The 19,591-nt window shown below is 33.5% G+C and overlaps 2 protein-coding genes across 2 annotated transcripts; both read right to left on the bottom strand.

Annotated features, from left to right (window-relative positions):
* Positions 161 to 3,127, bottom strand: LOC104706864 (probable boron transporter 6). Its single transcript, XM_010423091.1, has 12 exons — positions 3,012 to 3,127; positions 2,848 to 2,930; positions 2,559 to 2,751; positions 2,329 to 2,467; positions 2,081 to 2,246; positions 1,833 to 1,999; positions 1,574 to 1,747; positions 1,279 to 1,494; positions 859 to 1,178; positions 494 to 773; positions 295 to 414; positions 161 to 208 (listed from the first exon to the last, which is right to left on the bottom strand). Exons 1-12 carry the CDS (start codon positions 3,125 to 3,127, stop codon positions 161 to 163), a joined length of 2,022 nt encoding a protein of 673 aa, XP_010421393.1.
* On the bottom strand, positions 13,324 to 13,821 carry LOC104709391 (uncharacterized PE-PGRS family protein PE_PGRS3). The gene has a single exon (XM_019229152.1). The coding sequence runs from the start codon at positions 13,814 to 13,816 to the stop codon at positions 13,412 to 13,414; it is 405 nt and encodes a 134-aa protein (XP_019084697.1). The 5' UTR covers positions 13,817 to 13,821; the 3' UTR covers positions 13,324 to 13,411.

Below are 19,591 nucleotides of genomic sequence, written 5' to 3'. Positions count from 1 at the left end.
TGCCAATGCTGGTTTTTGTGTGAGCTTATAAAACATAGCTCAGATTTGAAGAGAAAACTACAATGTTCCACTATAAGAAAATTTATGAAGACAATGGTGTATGGCATATGCACAAATACATTTTGTATACAAAAACTGCAAAAATATTATGAAATTTTGTTTAATAAGGTTCAAACGTTACACGCTTATCTTCAGTCTCTTGTTGCACCTGAAACAAGATTCTTGTTTATGCATTTTTTTACATATATAAATTCTTGGATTGTAATTAAGGAAAATAATGTATATATATATTACCTCTTTAAAACTTATGGTTCGAATCCTGATTTCACCTCTGCTAGTAGTCATCTCATCCAATATCTCCGCGTCATGGAATTCATCTTCACCTTCTGATAAATGATGAGAAGACCCTAGTTTCTGTTCACGATAACAGAAACCTCTTAGACTCAGTTGAAACTCATTATAAGAGACCAAAAAAATACAAATAGAGCTTTACCCGGTAAGCAAAACTTGACTGTTGTATTGGTGCTGCTACTATTTCTTCATAGTCAGAAGCATCTAGTACATGAAGGTGTTGCGGATCGAATAACTTGGGAAGCAAGTGTTCTCTTATACTTATGAGTAGAAAGAAGAGAGCAGGGAAAAATATCCCGGCCATTGGGATCCATGTCATGCCGTAACACAAGAGAAAGTACACCAACTGAAAAAGTGTGAATGTCACAATCACTTTGTATGGTACTAACTCGACAAACGAAGCGTGTACTCCTTCCAAGACTCTGCACTTAGATGTAACTAGTGATTGAGAAAAAGCTATTGGTCTCTACAAATAGATTAAAGAAAGGGTTTTAATATGTAACTAACTTGAAAAGCCGGCTAGGAGGAATGAAGAGAAGTAACAATCTCTCCCAGAATTGGTTTCCCGGGAGACTGTCTATTGCCATATAAGCAAAGTAACCCCAAAGTATTGAACTTGGGATCATTTTGATGACTGGCACTGCAAGAAGTGTTAAACCAACAAGAACTGATTGTAATAGATTGCTCACTCTTTGCTCGTTTACTCTAACGGGTAAGTGAGCTTCTATATGCACATCGGGATCGAATTTTCCTTTCGTATCTCCTCCTTCGTCCGGTCTCATTACAACTTCTTTTAAGTCTTTTAAATCTCTTGCTACTGTATTATCCTGCAAAAACTTTTGATACTTGTTTATTTTTCAAGCTTGTTATTCCCATAGATATATATATATATATATATATATATATAGGAGAAGAGGCTTTATTAACCTGAGGTGGGCATGTCTCCATCTCTATAAACACTGTTTGCATTTTCCCATATATTTCTGATTTGCTTGCTTTCATCTTCATACACTCTTTTGCTTTCTTCACCATTTTCTTGCGTGTTAGCTGACGATTTAGAACCGCAAGACTCTTTGTATGCATTGGAGCTTGAGGGATCACACCATTTGAAGGAGGAAGTCCAAGTAGTCCACATATCAAAGTCTACAAAATCACCATAACAACAAGATTTAATTGGTTTCTCCATGAAGAAAGTATCAGTTTCAAGAACATCGAAACTAACCATAATTCCAAGCAAGAAGATGTCATAATGATAAGCAGAAGGGTTCTTTAGATTAAACTCTTTCTGCTGTGCCATTTGTGAAGCTACACTATGGTCGAAGAAGTAAAGTCCTGCTATCATCACACCAGGTATAAACGCAGCAAAGATATACATTACTGGAACCTTCCCCATGTCCTGTATGTAATACGTTTTGTATAGTTCTATAAGTTTTGTATTTGGACTGATCATAGTAGCATGTTTTGCATGAAAGTGTTTTTACCATGATCACAGTCCAATGATACAATGAAGTTGGCTCCCATGGAAGAGGACAAAACAATCTCCGAGGAACACTTGGAGCGACTTCACTAGGAATTGTGTAAGACAATGCCGTCCAGAACAAGACCACTAAAGGAACACCGTAATCTCCAATGAAACTCCGAAGCCACCCTGTTGTTGTTCATTGGTCTTAGTGAATATCTATGTAATACTTTTTAAGGAACTAATGTAAATAGACAATATATGACGTACCGAAACCGTATTTCCAAGATTTCGCTCTCCTGCTCTTTAGCGCGGTGATTACAAGGCCGAGCGAGAAAATTACAGCGAGTAACCCATTTGCATACAACAAGAGAAAATGAGATTCCCCTGATTCATGGCTTTTACTCTCAGTTGCATGAAACTCACTGATCAATCCCTACAAATTTATTATAACTAAGAATGTTAACTGCGACATATATATATATGGCTAACTTGGACTATGAAATTTGTTTGTATACCTTGATAGCTTCTTGTAAAAACAGAACAGCAATCAACATGCCAAAGAGTTCTCCAGCGATTCTCGTAAACCTCGTGATTATCGTGCACGCGTTAAATATCGAAAGAAGGATAAGCAAAACTGAAGTCCATACACAAACCCTGCCAGAAACAGAAACAGAAACAGAAATCTTAGAAAACAGATTACATCTAATTTAAGTAACGTGATTATTTATTTTGTTGTTATCATTACCATGCAACCCATGCTAGGTAAAGTTCTCGACCTATATCCGGTCTACTAATGCAGAAACTGTAAAGATAAGTATACATAATGATGGTCGGCTCAGCAACCCCAAGTATCAACAAAGGTTGTCCACCAAAAATCGCATGGATGATTCCACAAATTGATGTAGAAGCTAATGTCTCCACCGCGCTTAGAGCTCCGCCTTTTAACCAAAAGTTAAATAGAAATCATCTGAGGTAAATCCACTAGGAGAATCATTAAAAATAGCAACATGAAAAAGAGATGTTTATATATATACCTGTATGTTTACTTAATTGCTCACCAAAAGCAACTACAGGAAGAGACGACGCAAAGAAAATGTAGCAAGTCGGAGCCAAGATTCTAGTGAAACATTGAAATCAAGACTTCAATGTCTAGCATCAGTATACATTTCAAGAAAGATTGAGATTTAGTTAACCTTACCTTATACCGGTTTTAATGCCACGAATCCAATCTTGTTTGTAACATTTTCGTCTACCTTCGATATCTCGGAGTATTCCTTGAAATGGACCTCCTCCTCCTCCTCCTTCACTCTCCATTGCTGCATCAATCCAGAGATACAAAGCGTGTTACACACGCATTTTATAGTTACAACCCTAAAACATCATAATTCTAAAGAGAGAGAGAGTGAATAAATGAAAAGTTCAATAGATCATTACAATGAATCTACTTCGATATACCTGGAGACCGCAAGAATCGAGGAATATGTTAGACAGAGAGAAATTGAAGAAAATTCAAAACAAGAAAATAGATTGTGAGAGAAGAAGAATGAATTATGAGAAAGACTTGTAATGATGAGGTGTCAGAATATCATTGGCTAGAAATTAGAAAGCAAAATTTGGTTTTGGTCGCCGTTACGGGAAAATGGGGCTGTGAATTTAAAATAAAACATGATTAATCAGTAAACCATGAATCTAACTGTTTTAACAATAATGTTGTTTTTAAAAAGCTAATTAAACTCCATTACACGTAAGCGGCCAGTTTAGTTTTGATGGTAAATAGTTTTACATTTACTGTATTTGGTTTTAAAAACCTAATTTGAATTCTCTTGTTTTTTTGTTTTTTTTTTTTGTTTTTTCCCGATACTAAGGTATTTGTGTTTTCTAAATAAAACGTTCTTTGGAAAAATGTATTTTTTTACTCAGTAGTCAAATAGTTTTGAGTTACGACTTACGACGACTGGGGCTCCCAGGAAAATTACCTCGGGCCCTTTAAATTCATCTGGCCGCTCCCAGGAAAATTTCTGGTCCTCTAGACTATTCTGGTTCGATGAAGACAAATATGACTTCCGTTGTCCACAACCAGGCAGTAACTACCCTTGGTCCAGAAGATGACTTTTCCTGCATGAAGAGCTTCCCCAAGCCTGTGCTATGGCTGGTGATACTTATATTTGTTATGGGATTCCTTGCTGGAGGCTTCATTCTTGGAGCAGTTCACAATGCAGTTCTCCTCATTGTTGTGGCGGTCTTGTTCACAGTTATTGCTGCACTTTTCATTTGGAATATTTCTTGTGAAAGACGTGGTATCATAGATTTTATCGCTCGTTATCCTGATGCTGATCTTAGAACTGCCAAAAATGGTCAATACGTGAAGGTCACTGGGGTAAGTCTCTAACCCAAAAATTACTAGTTTTGTGCATTTAGTCTTTGCTGCTGCATTGTCATGGGAAATGATGAAATATTATTTGTTCTTCCTTCCATGGTTTTGCTATGGATCTAAATGTTAACACTATAATCTTATATTGTATAGTTTATATATGGTTAGTATAGTGTTAGTGTATTAAGTCTCCTTTAGCTTAATACACTTAATATAAATACATTTGTATGGTTTCGCATACCAATTAATGAGAAATTAGATTCTTCCTTCGTCTCTCTCTCTAACTGTCAGAGTAAGTACGTTAGTGAGAGAATCTTCTTCCGCTTCGTTGAATTCGATTGATTCATCATCTGATCTTTCGATTTCACTTTTGATTTCTCATTCAATCTTTTTTTTTCTCTTTGGGTTTCTCTTTTGATTTCGTTTTTGGAGCTCAAATCCAGCTCGATTTCACAAATTTGTTTCGCGATGAGTGCGACGTTTGATCAGATTGCTTCGCTCTTTGTTCTACATTTTTTGCTGGCGATCACAGTGTTTGTTATCCTTGTCGTTGCTCTCGTAAGTGTTCTTGTTGTTACTTTCTCTGTTTGAGAGATTGGTGATTTTTTGATTTGTTCTTGGCATCGTATTCTTGGTTATGGCGAATTCAGTATCCGATTCAGCTCAACAACCTGATCAATACAACAATCCTTACTTCCTTCATGGCACTGATCATGCTGGATTGGTTTTAGTCTCGGATAGATTGACTACAGGTGCAGAGTTCAATTCATGGCGAAGATCCATGCGGATGGCTCTCAATGTCAGGAACAAATTGGGATTTATTGACGGTACGATCTCTAAACCATCATCAGATCACCGTGACTATGGTTCTTGGAGTCGTTGCAACGATATGGTCTCTACTTGGTTGATGAATTCTGTGTCCAAGAAAATAGGCCAGAGTCTTTTGTTTATCCCAACTGCTGAAGGGATTTGGAAGGATATAATCTCGAGGTTTAAGCAGGATGATGCTCCAAGAGTTTATGAAATAGAGCAGAAACTGAGCTCATTTCATCGAGGAGCAATGGATGTGACTACTTATTACACTGAGTTGGTAACTCTTTGGGAGGAGCTTAAGAACTATGTAGAGCTCCCTGTTTGTACTTGTGGCAAGTGTGAGTGTAGTGCTGCTTTGGTATGGGAGAAATTGCAACAAAGGAGTCGTGTGACTAAGTTTTTGATGGGATTAAATGACTCGTATGAAGCCACTCGTCGTCATATCTTGATGATCAAGCCCATGCCATCAATTGAGAATGCTTTTCACATGGTGACTGAAGATGAGAGGCAACGGAACATTGCTAAACCTACTCGGACTGATGGTGTTGTTTTTCAAGCTTCTGGTCCTCCTAATACGGTTGTTACTGATGCTTCTACCTATGTTGGACCACATGATCATGTAGCTTATGCTGTTCAGAACTCCTATCGTCCAAGGCAATCTTGACCTCTCTGTACTCATTGTGGTATGTCAGGACATGTTGTTCAGAAATGTTTCAAACTTCATGGTTATCCACCTGGATACGTTCCTGGTTTCAAGAGTATCTCTTCTAGTTATCATGCTCAACAACGACCACATTCCCAGAGTCTTCCATCTAAGAGTCAAAATCAAGGTCCATCGCAGGCTCAATATCAACCAAGGACTCATGCTGTTGCCAATGTCACATCGATGATGCCTTTTGTTCCTCCACCTGCCTTGAATGCGATCAATCTGGATGTTAGTAAAATGAGTTTAGACCAGATGCAGACTCTGATTCAGCAACTTTCTGCTCACATGACTCTTCCAGAAAATCAGGCTCCTACCAAGGTTTCTTCCATTTCTGAACATGGTGCTATGGCTGTTGAATCATCTGCTGGTACTATCCCTTTTCCTTCTTCTTCTCTTCGTTATGAACATGATCACCTTACTTTTTAACACCAATGTCTCTCATCTCTTTATTCAAGTCTTCCCCATGGTTCTTGGATTATAGACACTGGTGCCACAACGCATGTTTGTTCTGATCTTGCATTGTTCAGTGAAACGATACCGGTATCTGGTGTGACAGTCTCTTTACCGGATGCTACTAGAGTTGATATTGCACACACTGGCACAATTCATCTCTCGCATTCTCTCATTTTACATGTTCCTTCTTTCAAATTTAACTTGATATCTGTTAGTAGTTTGTTAAAATCTAGCAACTGCTCTGCACATTTCTTTCCTAACTCATGTTTCATTCAGGAGTTTATTCAGGGCTTGATGATTGGTAGAGGCATCTTATTACATAATCTCTACATATTGCAACTTGATTCCACTGCATCTCATGCTTCGTCTTCCATCACACATCCTTCTACTTCGTCTCATTTCTTTGGATCCTTGGTGGTTGATGGTTATCTCTGGCATGCTCGCGTTGGACATCCATCTGCTGACAAGTTACAACATATTCCGGGTATTGTCTCAAAATCTACGAAGTCTTCATCTCCATGTCATGTGTGTCATTTAGCTAAGCAGAAACGATTGTCATATGTGTCTAATAGAAAACTGTCAGATTTACCTTTCGATTTACTTTATTTAGATGTTTGGGATCCTTTCTCAACAGAATCAGTAGATGGATATAGATATTTTCTCAGTATAGTTGATGATTGTACTAGAGCTACTTGGTTGTATATGTTGAGAAATAAAAGTGATGTTTCTACACATTTTCAAGCTTTTATACAAATGGTTCATACTCAATATAATTCTACAATCAAAGTCATACGAACTGATAATGCCCCTGAATTAGCATTTACAGATATTATTAAAAAAATGGAATCTTGCATCAGTTTTCTTGTGCTTACACACCTCAACAGAACTCTATAGTTGAAAGAAAACATCAGCATCTCCTGAATGTGGCTAGAGATTTACTTTTTCAATCTAATGTCCCACTTGCATATTGGAGCGATTGTGTTTTAACTGCAGTTTTTCTAATCAATAGAACTCCATCTGCTTTGCTTCATCATGCAACACCTTATGAGTTACTTACTAAGTGAAAACCAGAGTATACCCTTCTTAGATCTTTTGGTTGCTTGTGCTATGTTTCTACTTTGATGAACGATCGTCATAAGTTCAGCCCTCGTGCTGATAGATGTGTCTTCTTAGGCTATGCGTCTGGTTACAAAGGCTATAAAGTGTTGCATTTAGATACAAATACTATCTCCATATCTCGTAATGTCATTTTTCATGAAACAATTTTCCCATTTCATGATATCTTTGCATCTTTTCCTTCTGAGTTCTTTAGTTCCAAAACTTTACCAGTTTCGATTGATTTACCTGCTGATGTGATGCATTCATTACCGACCCCTCTTGCATCAACGTCTCATGCATCATCTGAACATGTGCATACACCCTCTAGTGCTATTCCTTCTACCACAGAGAGTGTTGCAGCAGACACTGGTGTCGTTCCTCTAAACAATGCTAGACCACGACGCACAGCTAAGGTACCGGGCTATTTGTCTGATTATCATTGTGCCCTTTCTCATCTTACATCACCTATTCCTCTCCCAGAAACACATAAAACTCCATATCCACTTTCTTCAGTTCTTTCCTATGAACATCTTAAATCTCCCTATCAGTCTATTGTTCTTTCTTTTTCTATTCACACCGAGCCTACATCTTTTCAACAAGCCATCAAATGTAAGAAATGGACGAAGGCTATGGATGTGGAGCTAGATAATATGGAGGATAGTGGGATGCTTGAGGTTGTTTCTCTACCTCCTGGTAAAAACGTCGTTGGTTGTAAATGGGTCTATACAATCAAATACAATGCCGATGGTAGTGTTGAGCGGTATAAGGCTCGATTGGTAGCCAAGAGTTTTACTCAACGGGAGGGAGTTGATTTCGTTGAAACTTTTTCACCAGTTGCTAAGATGGGTAGTGTGAAGTTTCTTCTTGGTTTGGCAGCAAAGCTAGGATGGAGTCTTTGCCAAATGGATGTCACAAGTGCTTTTTTACATAGTGAACTTGATGAAGAGATATACATGAGCCTACCTCTTGGATATACTCCGGCTTCTGGAGTTTTACCTCCAAACCCTGTCTGCCGCTTGAAGAAATCCATCTATGGCTTAAAACAAGCTTCTCGTCAATGGTACAAGTGTTTCTCTTCTGTTTTCTTGAACAATGGATTTACCCAGGCACCTTATGAGAATACTTTATTTGTCAAAATGACTAATTCATCTTTTATAACACTTTTAGTGTATGTTGATGATATCATGATTGTGAGTAATAGTGATGCAGAGGTTATTTCTATCAAGGCGATCCTTGCGAAGGCTTTCAAGATCAAGGATCTAGGACCAACACAGTTCTTTTTGGGGCTTGAAATAGCTCGTAATTCTTCTGGTATATCTGTTAGTCAGCGCAAGTACTGCTTGAATCTCTTGAGTGATACAGGTTATTTAGGCTGCAAGCCTAAGAATGTTCCGATGGATCCTACTAAGGCGTTATTCAAGGACACTGGTGTTCTTCTCTCTGCAGACGAGGCCAGTTCTTATAGAGCTTTAATCGGCCGACTATTGTACTTTACTATCACCCGACCTGATATCACCTTCGCTGTCAACAAATTGAGCCAGTATTTGTCTTGTCCTACTGATGCACATCTCCACGCAGCGCAGCATGTTCTTAAATATCTCAAGAGGAACCCAAGACAAGGTTTATTTTACTCTGCTCAGGATGATCTTCGATTGACTGCTTTTTCTGATGCAGACTGGGGAACTTGTCTTGACAGTCGACGGTCAGTCACAGGGCTATGCACTTTCTTAGGCTCTTCTCTTATTACTTGGAGATCTAAAAAGCAGAAGATTGTCAGTAGCAACAGTACTGAATCGGAGTACAGGGCAATGGCTTTAGCTTCTGATGAGTTGGTTTGGTTAACACAACTATTGCAGGCTTTCCGTATCTCACTTCATGGACCACCGAAGCTCTACTGTGATAACAAATCGACCACTCATATTGCCAACAACCCTGTCTTTCACGAGCGCATCAAGCATATGGAAATTGATTTGCACCGTACACGAGATCGCGTGATCGCAGGGACTCAGCAAGTCATCCATGTTTCCACAGGCAATCAACTTGCAGATATACTTACCAAACCTCTGCAAGCTGGTCCATTTCACTCTCTTCTTGACAGGATGTCTGTTTCAAGTCTTTTCCTTCCATCCACGGATTCCAGTTCAAAGACTTGAGGAGGGGGTGTTAACACTATAATCTTATATTGTATAGTTTATATATGGTTAGTATAGTGTTAGTGTATTAAGTCTCCTTTAGCTTAATACACTTAATATAAATACATTTGTATGGTTTCGCATACCAATTAATGAGAAATTAGATTCTTCCTTCATCTCTCTCTCTAAACCTTTTTGTTACATTAAGAATCTCAAAAAAAGAGAATCACAAAAATAGTTCTTACGTTTGATTCATAAATAGAGAATCTCATATTTAGGAGAAAACGTTGATGAGTATAGTTTTGGGTTGGCCAGATGATGTATATTTTGATTTTCTTATATATTTTTTTTAATAAATTTTTAATTTTAATCTTATTAAATATTTAACTTAAAATCTTCGAAGTCTTTAGTGAATATAAATTGTAATCTTTTTTTTACATCGAATATACATTGTAATCTTATTCTTATATATGAAATTCATATATATATATATATATATATTTACAATAAGTGAATGTAACGTGGTTTGCACAAAAAAAAAGTGAATGTAACGTGTAACCTTATTAAAGAAGTGAATTCTTATTCACTTAGCCAAATCGTTTATTTTTTTCTTGTAAAAGTAAACTGTAACTTGATTAGAATTGAAATTTTATTCACTAAACATGCAAGATCGTTACTTAATTTACATTTTAGTTATTTTACATGAAAGATCGTTACTTAATTCTCTCTACTATCCATATAAGCAAACAAAATTATAAGTTTGAAATATTCATATAATGTTCCACGATTAATAATATAGTTTATATAAGATTTTTCATGATTTAAAATAAAATTATGATTTTCCTATCATTTTTGTTTAATTTTTTTTATTATTGTTTTAAATAATTATATAATACATAAAGTTAATAACAATATAAAGTTTTCTGCATATATTGTGATTCAAAGTTTTAAAAACGGATATATATATTACTTAATAAATATAAAAAGATGTGTTTAATGCCCACATTGTCAAAAATATTTAGAGAATGATTCACAGTCATATTATAATAAATAAGATAAAAATGAATCTAAATCCGTATGAGTAGGAAGCTTCACGTAATAAGCATCCAAATTTAATTTTTGTATTTTGTATAATAATCTTTTTTTTAGCTGCATAGTTTAGTTAATCGTATATAGAAAATTTTAAATTTCAAAGACGTTTAAAATATTATAATTGATATATCTAAACTTAACAAAAAAATTTTATATTTTTTTTTAAATTACAAATATTTAAACATAATAAAAGTTTAAAATAACAAAGACGGGGTTATATTATATGATGGGTTGTATGACGGGACGAATTTAAATCGATATTACTAAAAAAATAAAATATCAGTAATCCGTATTTTAATATGGGTTAAATCCTATATTTTCTACTTTGAACATTACAAATATGCGACATATAAAATAAAATTGATTTAGTTCAGATTGTTTTAAAGAAAAAGTGTTTCGCGGTATACTGTGGATTAAATACTAATACATATTTAGTAGCAAAAAATTTGATTTCATATTTATAGATATGTTAATAAAAACTAATTAGAAAACTGTTGAAAGTAGATTTATAAGAACAAACATAAATAAAAGTGTCAACAAATTTTGCAAATTAGAAGGAAAATTCCATTGAAGAATAGTTACATAGTTTAGCTTAGTTTAGTATGGTCGGGGCTGCAACTTTCATTTTGGAAAGTCTAGAATGGTTGGCTGATTCACGGACGAGCCTTTGCAACCCTTAGGCTAGAATGTGTTAATCATTGTCATGAACTTTTGAAAGTTAACATTATTAATTTTTGTTTTGGTTCAAGGTTATATATTGTGCTTTGGTGCTTTGGCTTACAAAGCCAGAGGAAAACACATAACATATGGATCGAAGAAGAACATGGTATGTTAATAACATCCGTATTGTTAATATCTTCAACAGTAAAAACAACTTTTCGTTAGAAAAGGATTGTTACAGTTTATGACCAGAGAGTAACTTAAGTTAATGACGGGAGAGTACCTTAAGTTTGGGAGGTTTAGAGGGGGTATTCAAGTTATATTTTAAAGGATTTGGTAAGATTTTAATATTTTTAGAATTTTGAAAGATTTAGGAGATGTTTAGGAGATTTGATTGTGTTTTAGATTTTTTATTTTTCTATTTTAGAAAATGAAATGTTATTCTATGAGATTCTCTGAGATTTTCTAATTAAACTTGTGTGATTTTGAAATATTTTACAAAAAAAATATATATTTAAGGACTCGATCGACAAGTCAGAGACGTCATTCTCGGCAAACAAAGGAGGAAGCAGTTCAAGGACTCATTAGGGATCTGGTTAAAGTATGCTTAGGGATTCCTACTCTCGTATTAAATTTTTAAACGCTCTCTTGTTTTTAATTTTTTTTTGGCAAGAGACAGTCTTTGCATCATGCTTTTTGTAACTTATGCAAACTTTCAGTTTAAAGGAATTCACATATTTTTCAAAAAAAAAAACAAAAACAAAGAGAGAGAGAGACGTTATGAGAGACACCAATTATGAGAGGAAACGAGGAAAGGAGGGAGCAACATGATACGTTAATGGAAAATTGTAATAAGAGACGATGGGTTGAGGGTTCGTGCATCATTTGCTGACCCTTGTTGCCCAAGAGTTTTCTGCTCCTTTCATTTGTGTAGGGCATTAATTCATTCTTTTACATTTTCATTTCACCTTCTACAGTGTCACCTGTGGAGAAGGACACATATGGAGAAAAGAGAGAGAGCTTCAGGTTCACCTATGGAGAAGGTGGTTGATGATCTGCGGAGAGTGCCGAAGTTCATGACTGTGTTTTTTATTTAAAATGAAATCCTTCAAAATTCTACCTCAAAAGGTATGATTTTGAGAGGAGTATTTTTTAACTAAAAAGAAAAAAAAAGTCTCCTAGAATCATTCAAAGTAGCATTCTAAAAAAGGTTGTCATATTTTGAATAACAAAAGATTTAAAGTTGGATTTATAAACTATTGATTGAATAACAAGGGATTCTGAATTATTTTAAAGAATTTTCTATAAATCTTAGTTGAATAACATCAGATTTTATTAGATTTTTTAAAATTCTCAATTGAATAACAAAGGATTTTAAAAATACTTTAAATTCTCAATACCCCCTCCTTAGTTTTACTAGTGAATTCAAATAAATAAGTCTTTTGAAATATTGTTTAAATACATAAATTAAAAACGGATGTACATCATTCATGTCTTTAATTAACTTTGAAAATTCCATAACTATTTATTTAATAATATAAGGGGCTGAATATCTCAACAAGAAATACGCATCATAACCAATCATTGATTAATATAAAACCTATGGCTTATTTTCTAAAGTATCCTACTTTCGTTGTCTTAAGACTTAAAAACAAAGCAATTTTGGTGTGTTTAGTTACAATAGTATGGATCTGTATATTTCTAATTTCTTCATATATCTGCAGTACGTGGTGTGGATCAACATAACGTAATTTTAATGGAAACACGATAAATAATATGCTGTACGTTTCATAAATCCGCACCAAACGCTCAAGTTTCGTTAAATGCTGAAAATGTACTAGTATTTTATACCGTAGCGGTCCAAAAGTTTTTTACTTTTTTTTGTTTTTTTTTTAATTTTAACTAAAAACTGTAAAATTTAGTATAAATGGCGAGACAAATATGTACACTAAGAAATGCACGGTCCTGCACCAAACATTAAGCCCTAAAATAGCTCAATAAACCAATACCAAAAGTTAACCACATAATTATTGGGAATGGTGACATACACTGCAGTTCCTCCAATCCCACATATAATGCGGCTCTCATTCATGGCCATAGTTTGAGACTTTGAATCTTTGACTATGTCGCTTAATTGCTTGTAATTTTGTAAATTGTTTTGACAACAAATTAAACCAATGCTTTAATAATACTCCTACAATATATTTAAAATTTAAATCCATTAAATTATGCAAATCTAAGGAACAATCCTAAAATTAGCATTCTCATAAATACTATGAAATCAAAACAAATCCGGCTAAAACGGATAATAAACCCAACCAGCCACACCCTGGCCTTCCAATAACATACCGGCTACCGCTCGATGGATTAGCATGGTGGTGCGACGAAGCCACAAAAAACGGGTACCCGCCGTGAGATTGCCTTGCATATTCTCCTCCTCCTCCTCTTCCTTTGATACCACCACTGCGTCCTCCTCCTCCCTTACCGCCACCACCTTTTCGAATAAAAATTGCTAGTTTCGGTGTCTTTCTTCCATAGCCAATAATACTTTCTGGTTTGGATATGGTGGAAACATGGCCTATATCGACGGAGGCTAGACGTAAATCTCGTGAGTTTACAAAGGAAAAAAAGTTGTGATGCAAATAGAGAAACAAGAGAAAATAGAAAAGCAACGACATTCTTGTCAAACCCATGTTTGTTTCGATGTCTTCTGAGCCTCTCCTTTAGACGTCTCCTATATATATAAACGGTAACGCAATTTTACATGTCCAAAATAAAGCAACAAAAAAAAATTAGAAAGAAAAAATAAATAAATGGAAATGAGATGTATCTTTCTGTAAATTTACACGGTTTTAGTTGGCAATTTAATTTGAGAGAAAAAAGTAGCCAATTTTATTTGGACTTTAGTTTCTTTTGATAAGATGTTATCTCTACAACAAAAGATGAAAACAAATCGACGAACTCAACATTTATATATTTTCTTATATTTATCTTTAAATAATAATTATTACTTTTACCTAAACGAAATCACATGTGCTAGATAATATCACTAATATTTGATTCTTGGATTGGTGAAATGAATTGTATAACTTGTGAGATAAAAAAATGCTTTTTACAAATACAATGTTGTTAGTAAATAGTACTGAATAATGTGTACGTTTCATATATGCATTGGCATTATATGTCTACATTATAATTATTGTGTCTAGATTTTTTATTGACCAAAAAAAAGAAAACAGTATCCTATTTGAAAATGTGTTTTATTGATAAGATTATATAACATGTGTAGAATTTCATTTTGAATAAAGTTAGTAAAATATTTATAATTTTATCCTCTTAAAGTCTTAAGGAATGAAATTTACGTCAAATTAGAAATCAAAAATTAAATTTAAAATTATGACTAATCGATTTTATCTATATTTGAAATGGAGGTTTAGAAGTAGATAGTATATTTAATATTTCAAATAGTATATATTTTTAATAATTTGAAAGAGGTAAATTAGAAAGAAAAAATGGTGAAATTTCCTTCTATTTATATTTGATAAAAGAACAAAATAAAGAAAAAATAATAGATGATGTATTGGTTTCATGTATAAAAAATTTATATTTCTATTGCTATTGTAAAATATTTCGTATTAAAAACAACGTAGAGTTATAATATTTTAAGGCTGGCGGCCTGGCAAGCTTAAGAGCATATCCACCAATAAATTTAAAGAAAGTTACTTAAAAATTATTTTATTATAAATTTTGGAAAAAAGTTAAATTAAGAACTTCTTAAAGAATAGTAATGATAAAAAGCATAAATGTACATGATAATATTTTTTGTCAACAGAAACATTATATACATTTATGAATTTTTATGTGCATATATATATATATATATAACTTCATTGTATATAAAAAAAGCTATATCATTAAACTATTACATATAGTAATTACAAAAAAAACTTTATCGTTCCATTGTTCGAATCATATGGCATTGGTTTTCATCTATGCATGGATATCAGTTATTAACCGAACCGAACCGATATCCATTCGGTTATCCAAATCAAACCGAATTCATATTAAAAATATGTTTTAGCCAAGAATCGAGCCTGAAACCTCTACAAACTTGAGCGTGCGAAGTGGCCACTGCGCCACGTTGAACTTTTGACTTTACAATACGTGTTAATTTAGATAGGGTAATAAAAATTAAACTAAAAAACCAAACCAATATCATATATATTTAGACCAAAATATCAAAATATTTTAAATAAACCAAATATCTGGAAGTTTTTACATATATTTGTTAAATTATAATCAAATTTTATTTAAATAATATTTTTTAAAAATAGATTACACTGTTTCGAGTATCCGGAACCGAACCAAAAATAACCGAAACCGAACCGAACCCGAACCAATATAGCAAATTGACCGAATGGATCCTAAACCTCTATATCAAAACTACCCGAAATCGAATGGATATATCCAGAACCAAACCGAATATCCGAACGCCCATGACTAGGTCTATGTGAACTAACCTTGATTGTTATATATTAAAAAAAAATTTGATTCTTATTGTAATCGTCAATAATATTACAAAAACTTAAATCACTGATTTATGTAATGGTATTATATGGTAATAGCCAGTTAAAAAGGAAATAGTATATAAAGTTTTTAAGTCAATAATTAGAGACTCATCAAGAACTTATTTTAGAGACGTAGAAAACAGTTATAGAGTTTTAAGTATGAATCCATTTTCATTCTAAGAAATTTTACTTTTAATTAATTAAAAAGTATAATAGTTCTAACCAATAAAATGTGTCATTCTTCATTTTTGACTTTTAATAGATAAAATAAATTAATTTCATCAAGCTATCAATTAAAGACTCATCAAAGACCTATTTCAGAAACAAACCATCTCCAATGGTTTTCCCTAGTTTTTTTTTTATAATAGAGAAACTCTATAATAGAGGTGGGTTTTACTCCAACCCAACTCTATTTTCACCTCTAAAATAGAGATTGCTATTTTTTCATCTATTTATAGAGAAACCTTTGTAGAAAAAAATAGAGTTCTCTATAAATAGAGGAAAAAATAGCAATCTCTATTTTATAGGTGAGAATAGAGATGAATTGGAGTAAAACTTAGCTCTATTATAGAATTTTTTTATTATAGAGTAAAAAATATAGATGGGTTGGAGATGGTCTTATAAAAAAATTATAGAGTATTAAATATGAATCCGTTTTCATTAAAAAAAAAATTCTATTTCTAGTTTTTATTTTTCAATTTTATACATGGCTGTTGCATGTTGTAGAAGAGTGGTTTAGCACCACCTAGTTATCATGATTCAAATCAAGAATAAACCATTTCATTATTACGGGCGAGGCCCAAGAAAGAGTCCGACGGTTACAAGACTCACCAATTTGGGGCACGAACGAAGGCGCTGAGCTCCTTGACCACTCATCCGGTTCCCATCTCCGAGCAAACCCCGACGAACAACTCTCCCGGAAAAATCTAATATCCGACAGCGTTTCTCCGTTGACAAATCCCATACCCACCAAGACGCCATACACTCGATTGAGCACCGTTGCATGCTCCCTTTGCCCTCTCCGAGACAAGACTCCCTTTCAATCCGGTCTGGTGAATGCTAAAGCCACCCGCGACTAGTAACGAAACCTTCCTTGCCCCGCCGGTAACTTCCGCCGCAACCACAGTGACCCCCAATACGGTTGAGCCTCAAGAACCTCCGCCTACATCCTCTCGCGTCCTCTACTATGGAAAACACGAGAGTAGAGTCCCTTGACTGCCTTGAAGGAGCCACAGCTGCATCGACGGTTTGTTCACGCCTCATTGTTGCCGGAGAAAAAGATTTGCTCACTCATGCTTCACTGTGGTTGCCCAGACGCTTGAAGGGAAAACCGGAGAAGCAAGGAAATCTCCAAGGTCACTTTGTTTTAGAGTCAAAATTGTAGAGTAATATTTGCTCAAATCCTATTATATAGTGTAACTCTATTTTACACTAATTCTCTACAGAATTGGTCTTCGAGGAAATAGAACGTTGATCTCTTGATGGGCTCAGCTGAAAGGCTTGGTTGTTGCGACCGGGCAATGTTTCTTCTTATGCAGTCTTCCTCGCGGTTTATTGTCTCGGCCATGGAAGCAACATAAACTGCAATGAAGGTCACAAAGAAGACGATGCTGCTCATGGAGGTCTTCATGTTATCCTCTTAATGTCTTGGAGAGGATATACAATGCAGATTTTTATATGTATAGGTTGTGATAATTTAGCTCTAATTTGAAATTGTTTGATATTTATTTCTTCAGTTTTTGTTATGATATTATATTTTCTCTATAGGCATAAACTAAATATATATATAGTTTAACTTTATTTAGCCCGCCTATTTGTAGTCAGGCTTACGTCTTCAACACGAGCGGCTCGGTAAGGTCTCCTACGTTTCAAACATGGCAGGGACGGCTCGCCGTTTATGGTACGACAAAGATTTGGATACGGGGACGTTCGGAAACGTTTCCAGCTAGCACAATTGGTGTCTCCAATATGTAATTATATTAATCATATATTTTTCGAAATGATTAATAAAAAGAAGAAGGGGAAAAGTCGTTTTAGTTTATATGATACTAAAAAACTTTTCTCACGTATTTTATTTCATGGTACGTATAATATGGTGCAGTATGATTGTATAAAGATTTGGCGTGGTTAACGTTCTACTAATACATAAAACAAAAAGTGGAGAAATTCATTATAATACCAATATACAGTAAAACCTTTATAAATTAATACTCTATAAATTAATAAATTTTGTTGTTCCCAAATTGGGTCAGTGTAAAAAATAACAAAATTCGATAAGATAATACTTTTTTTGAAATTCACATGTAAAATTTGGTCCCAATAATATCGTAAATTAATAATCATGTAAATTTACATATATATACATATATGTTGATATATATATGTTTTCTAATTTTGAATTTTCTCATAGAGCTCATATCTATAAAAAAATTGTTATGTTATATTTTTAAACTAAAATGATGGAAAATACTTTATAACATGTCACAAAAATAGCTAAGTTTTTTTTTTGTAAATTTTCAATTTCTACATATGCATCATTTTATTTTGATATTTTATAGACTAGGTTTTGAACCCACGCTACGCGTGGGTTTATTTGATATATTTTGATAAAAATTATATATGATTGATTATGGTATTAAAATATTATCTCATAACAAAAATTAAAATTAGTACTAAGGAAAAAAATTAAATTTCAGATACCCAATTTTTTAAAATATAAAAATCAGTTGTGTTATAAAATCAAATCTCATAAACAAAATCATAAATTTAACTTGACGTCTAGACGAGACAAATCAAACTGATGACCTCACATATCCTAAACCATTTTCTTTGACCACCAGAAAAATGAAACAATTTTATAATCATGAATTTAACTCGTTTTCATATTTAATTGATCGCTACCACCTATGTTTTCGTGTTTTTTATTCAATGTTTTCTTATTCTTCATATTATTTCTTGTCATTTTCATTGTCAAATTTTGTGTTAATTGTCATCATAACTTTTACCGTTTGGTTCTTCGTTATACTCTTTTTCTTCTTCTTCTTCTTCGTCAACTTCTTCACATTCTTCCACTGAAAAACCTTTTTTTAGACTACCACACAACTTGTTAACCCATCAAACTCCAAGAACAAAATAATTTCTTTTCTCATAAAATTTGTTAAATTCATGATTACCAGCAAGTCAACACATGCACACAATTATTGACAATTTTATCTATATACTTATTTGGTTTTAGATCCACGCGTTTAGAAACTTCTCAAACCAAAATCCTTACTTGGTTTATAATATTTTAAAAACATTAAAAATATACTAATAATTATTTATTTAATATGAATCATATAATATATAGAAATATGAGTACACTATAAGAACATATTAATTATAAATAAATAATATCAATTATATTATATCATCAAATAATATCAACCGTATCATATTATCAAATAACCGTAACCGTATATAACAGTAACCGCTTGAACCGTAACTGTATTTAAACGTAACTGTTGGTTAATGTTACAAAAATTTCTAACCATAACCGAAGGTTAATAAACTTTAACCGTGACAACCGTAACTCTGGTCATGCATATGTATAACTAATAAAACTTGTGTGTTTGTCGTCCATCTTTCTTCTTTAAACCTTAAAATTTGACTCAAACATCAAATTAAGGTCTTGCGATGTCAATCCTTCTTCCTTAGACCCAAAAATAAAAAATTAATGAAAGAATATAAACTCATCTCTAAAATCATACACAAAAGTATGTTTTACAGCTCATAAGAAATAAAAAGCACAAATGTAGATAAATAAGATAATTTATGTTTTGCATCAATATTTATAATATTTTAAACTTTTAAAAGGTTTCAAAATATAAAATTTGAACTTTTGAA

Source organism: Camelina sativa, chromosome 8 (assembly GCF_000633955.1).
Source record: "Camelina sativa cultivar DH55 chromosome 8, Cs, whole genome shotgun sequence".
In the NCBI taxonomy this organism is placed as follows: Eukaryota; Viridiplantae; Streptophyta; class Magnoliopsida; order Brassicales; family Brassicaceae; genus Camelina; species Camelina sativa.
This window is presented reverse-complemented; position numbering and strand designations above follow the sequence as displayed.

Excerpts from the sequence above, each read along its gene's own strand:
- LOC104706864 (XM_010423091.1), bottom strand. The coding sequence starts at position 3,127 with ATGGAGAGTGAAGGAGGAGGAGGAGGAGGTCCATTTCAAGGAATACTC. Across the intron at positions 1,179-1,278 it reads TGGAGACATGCCCACCTCAG|GATAATACAGTAGCAAGAGA; the intron begins GTTAATAAAGCC and ends AAGTTTTTGCAG. Across the intron at positions 209-294 it reads GAACCATAAGTTTTAAAGAG|GTGCAACAAGAGACTGAAGA; the intron begins GTAATATATATA and ends ATCTTGTTTCAG.
- LOC104709391 (XM_019229152.1), bottom strand. The coding sequence starts at position 13,816 with ATGTCGTTGCTTTTCTATTTTCTCTTGTTTCTCTATTTGCATCACAAC.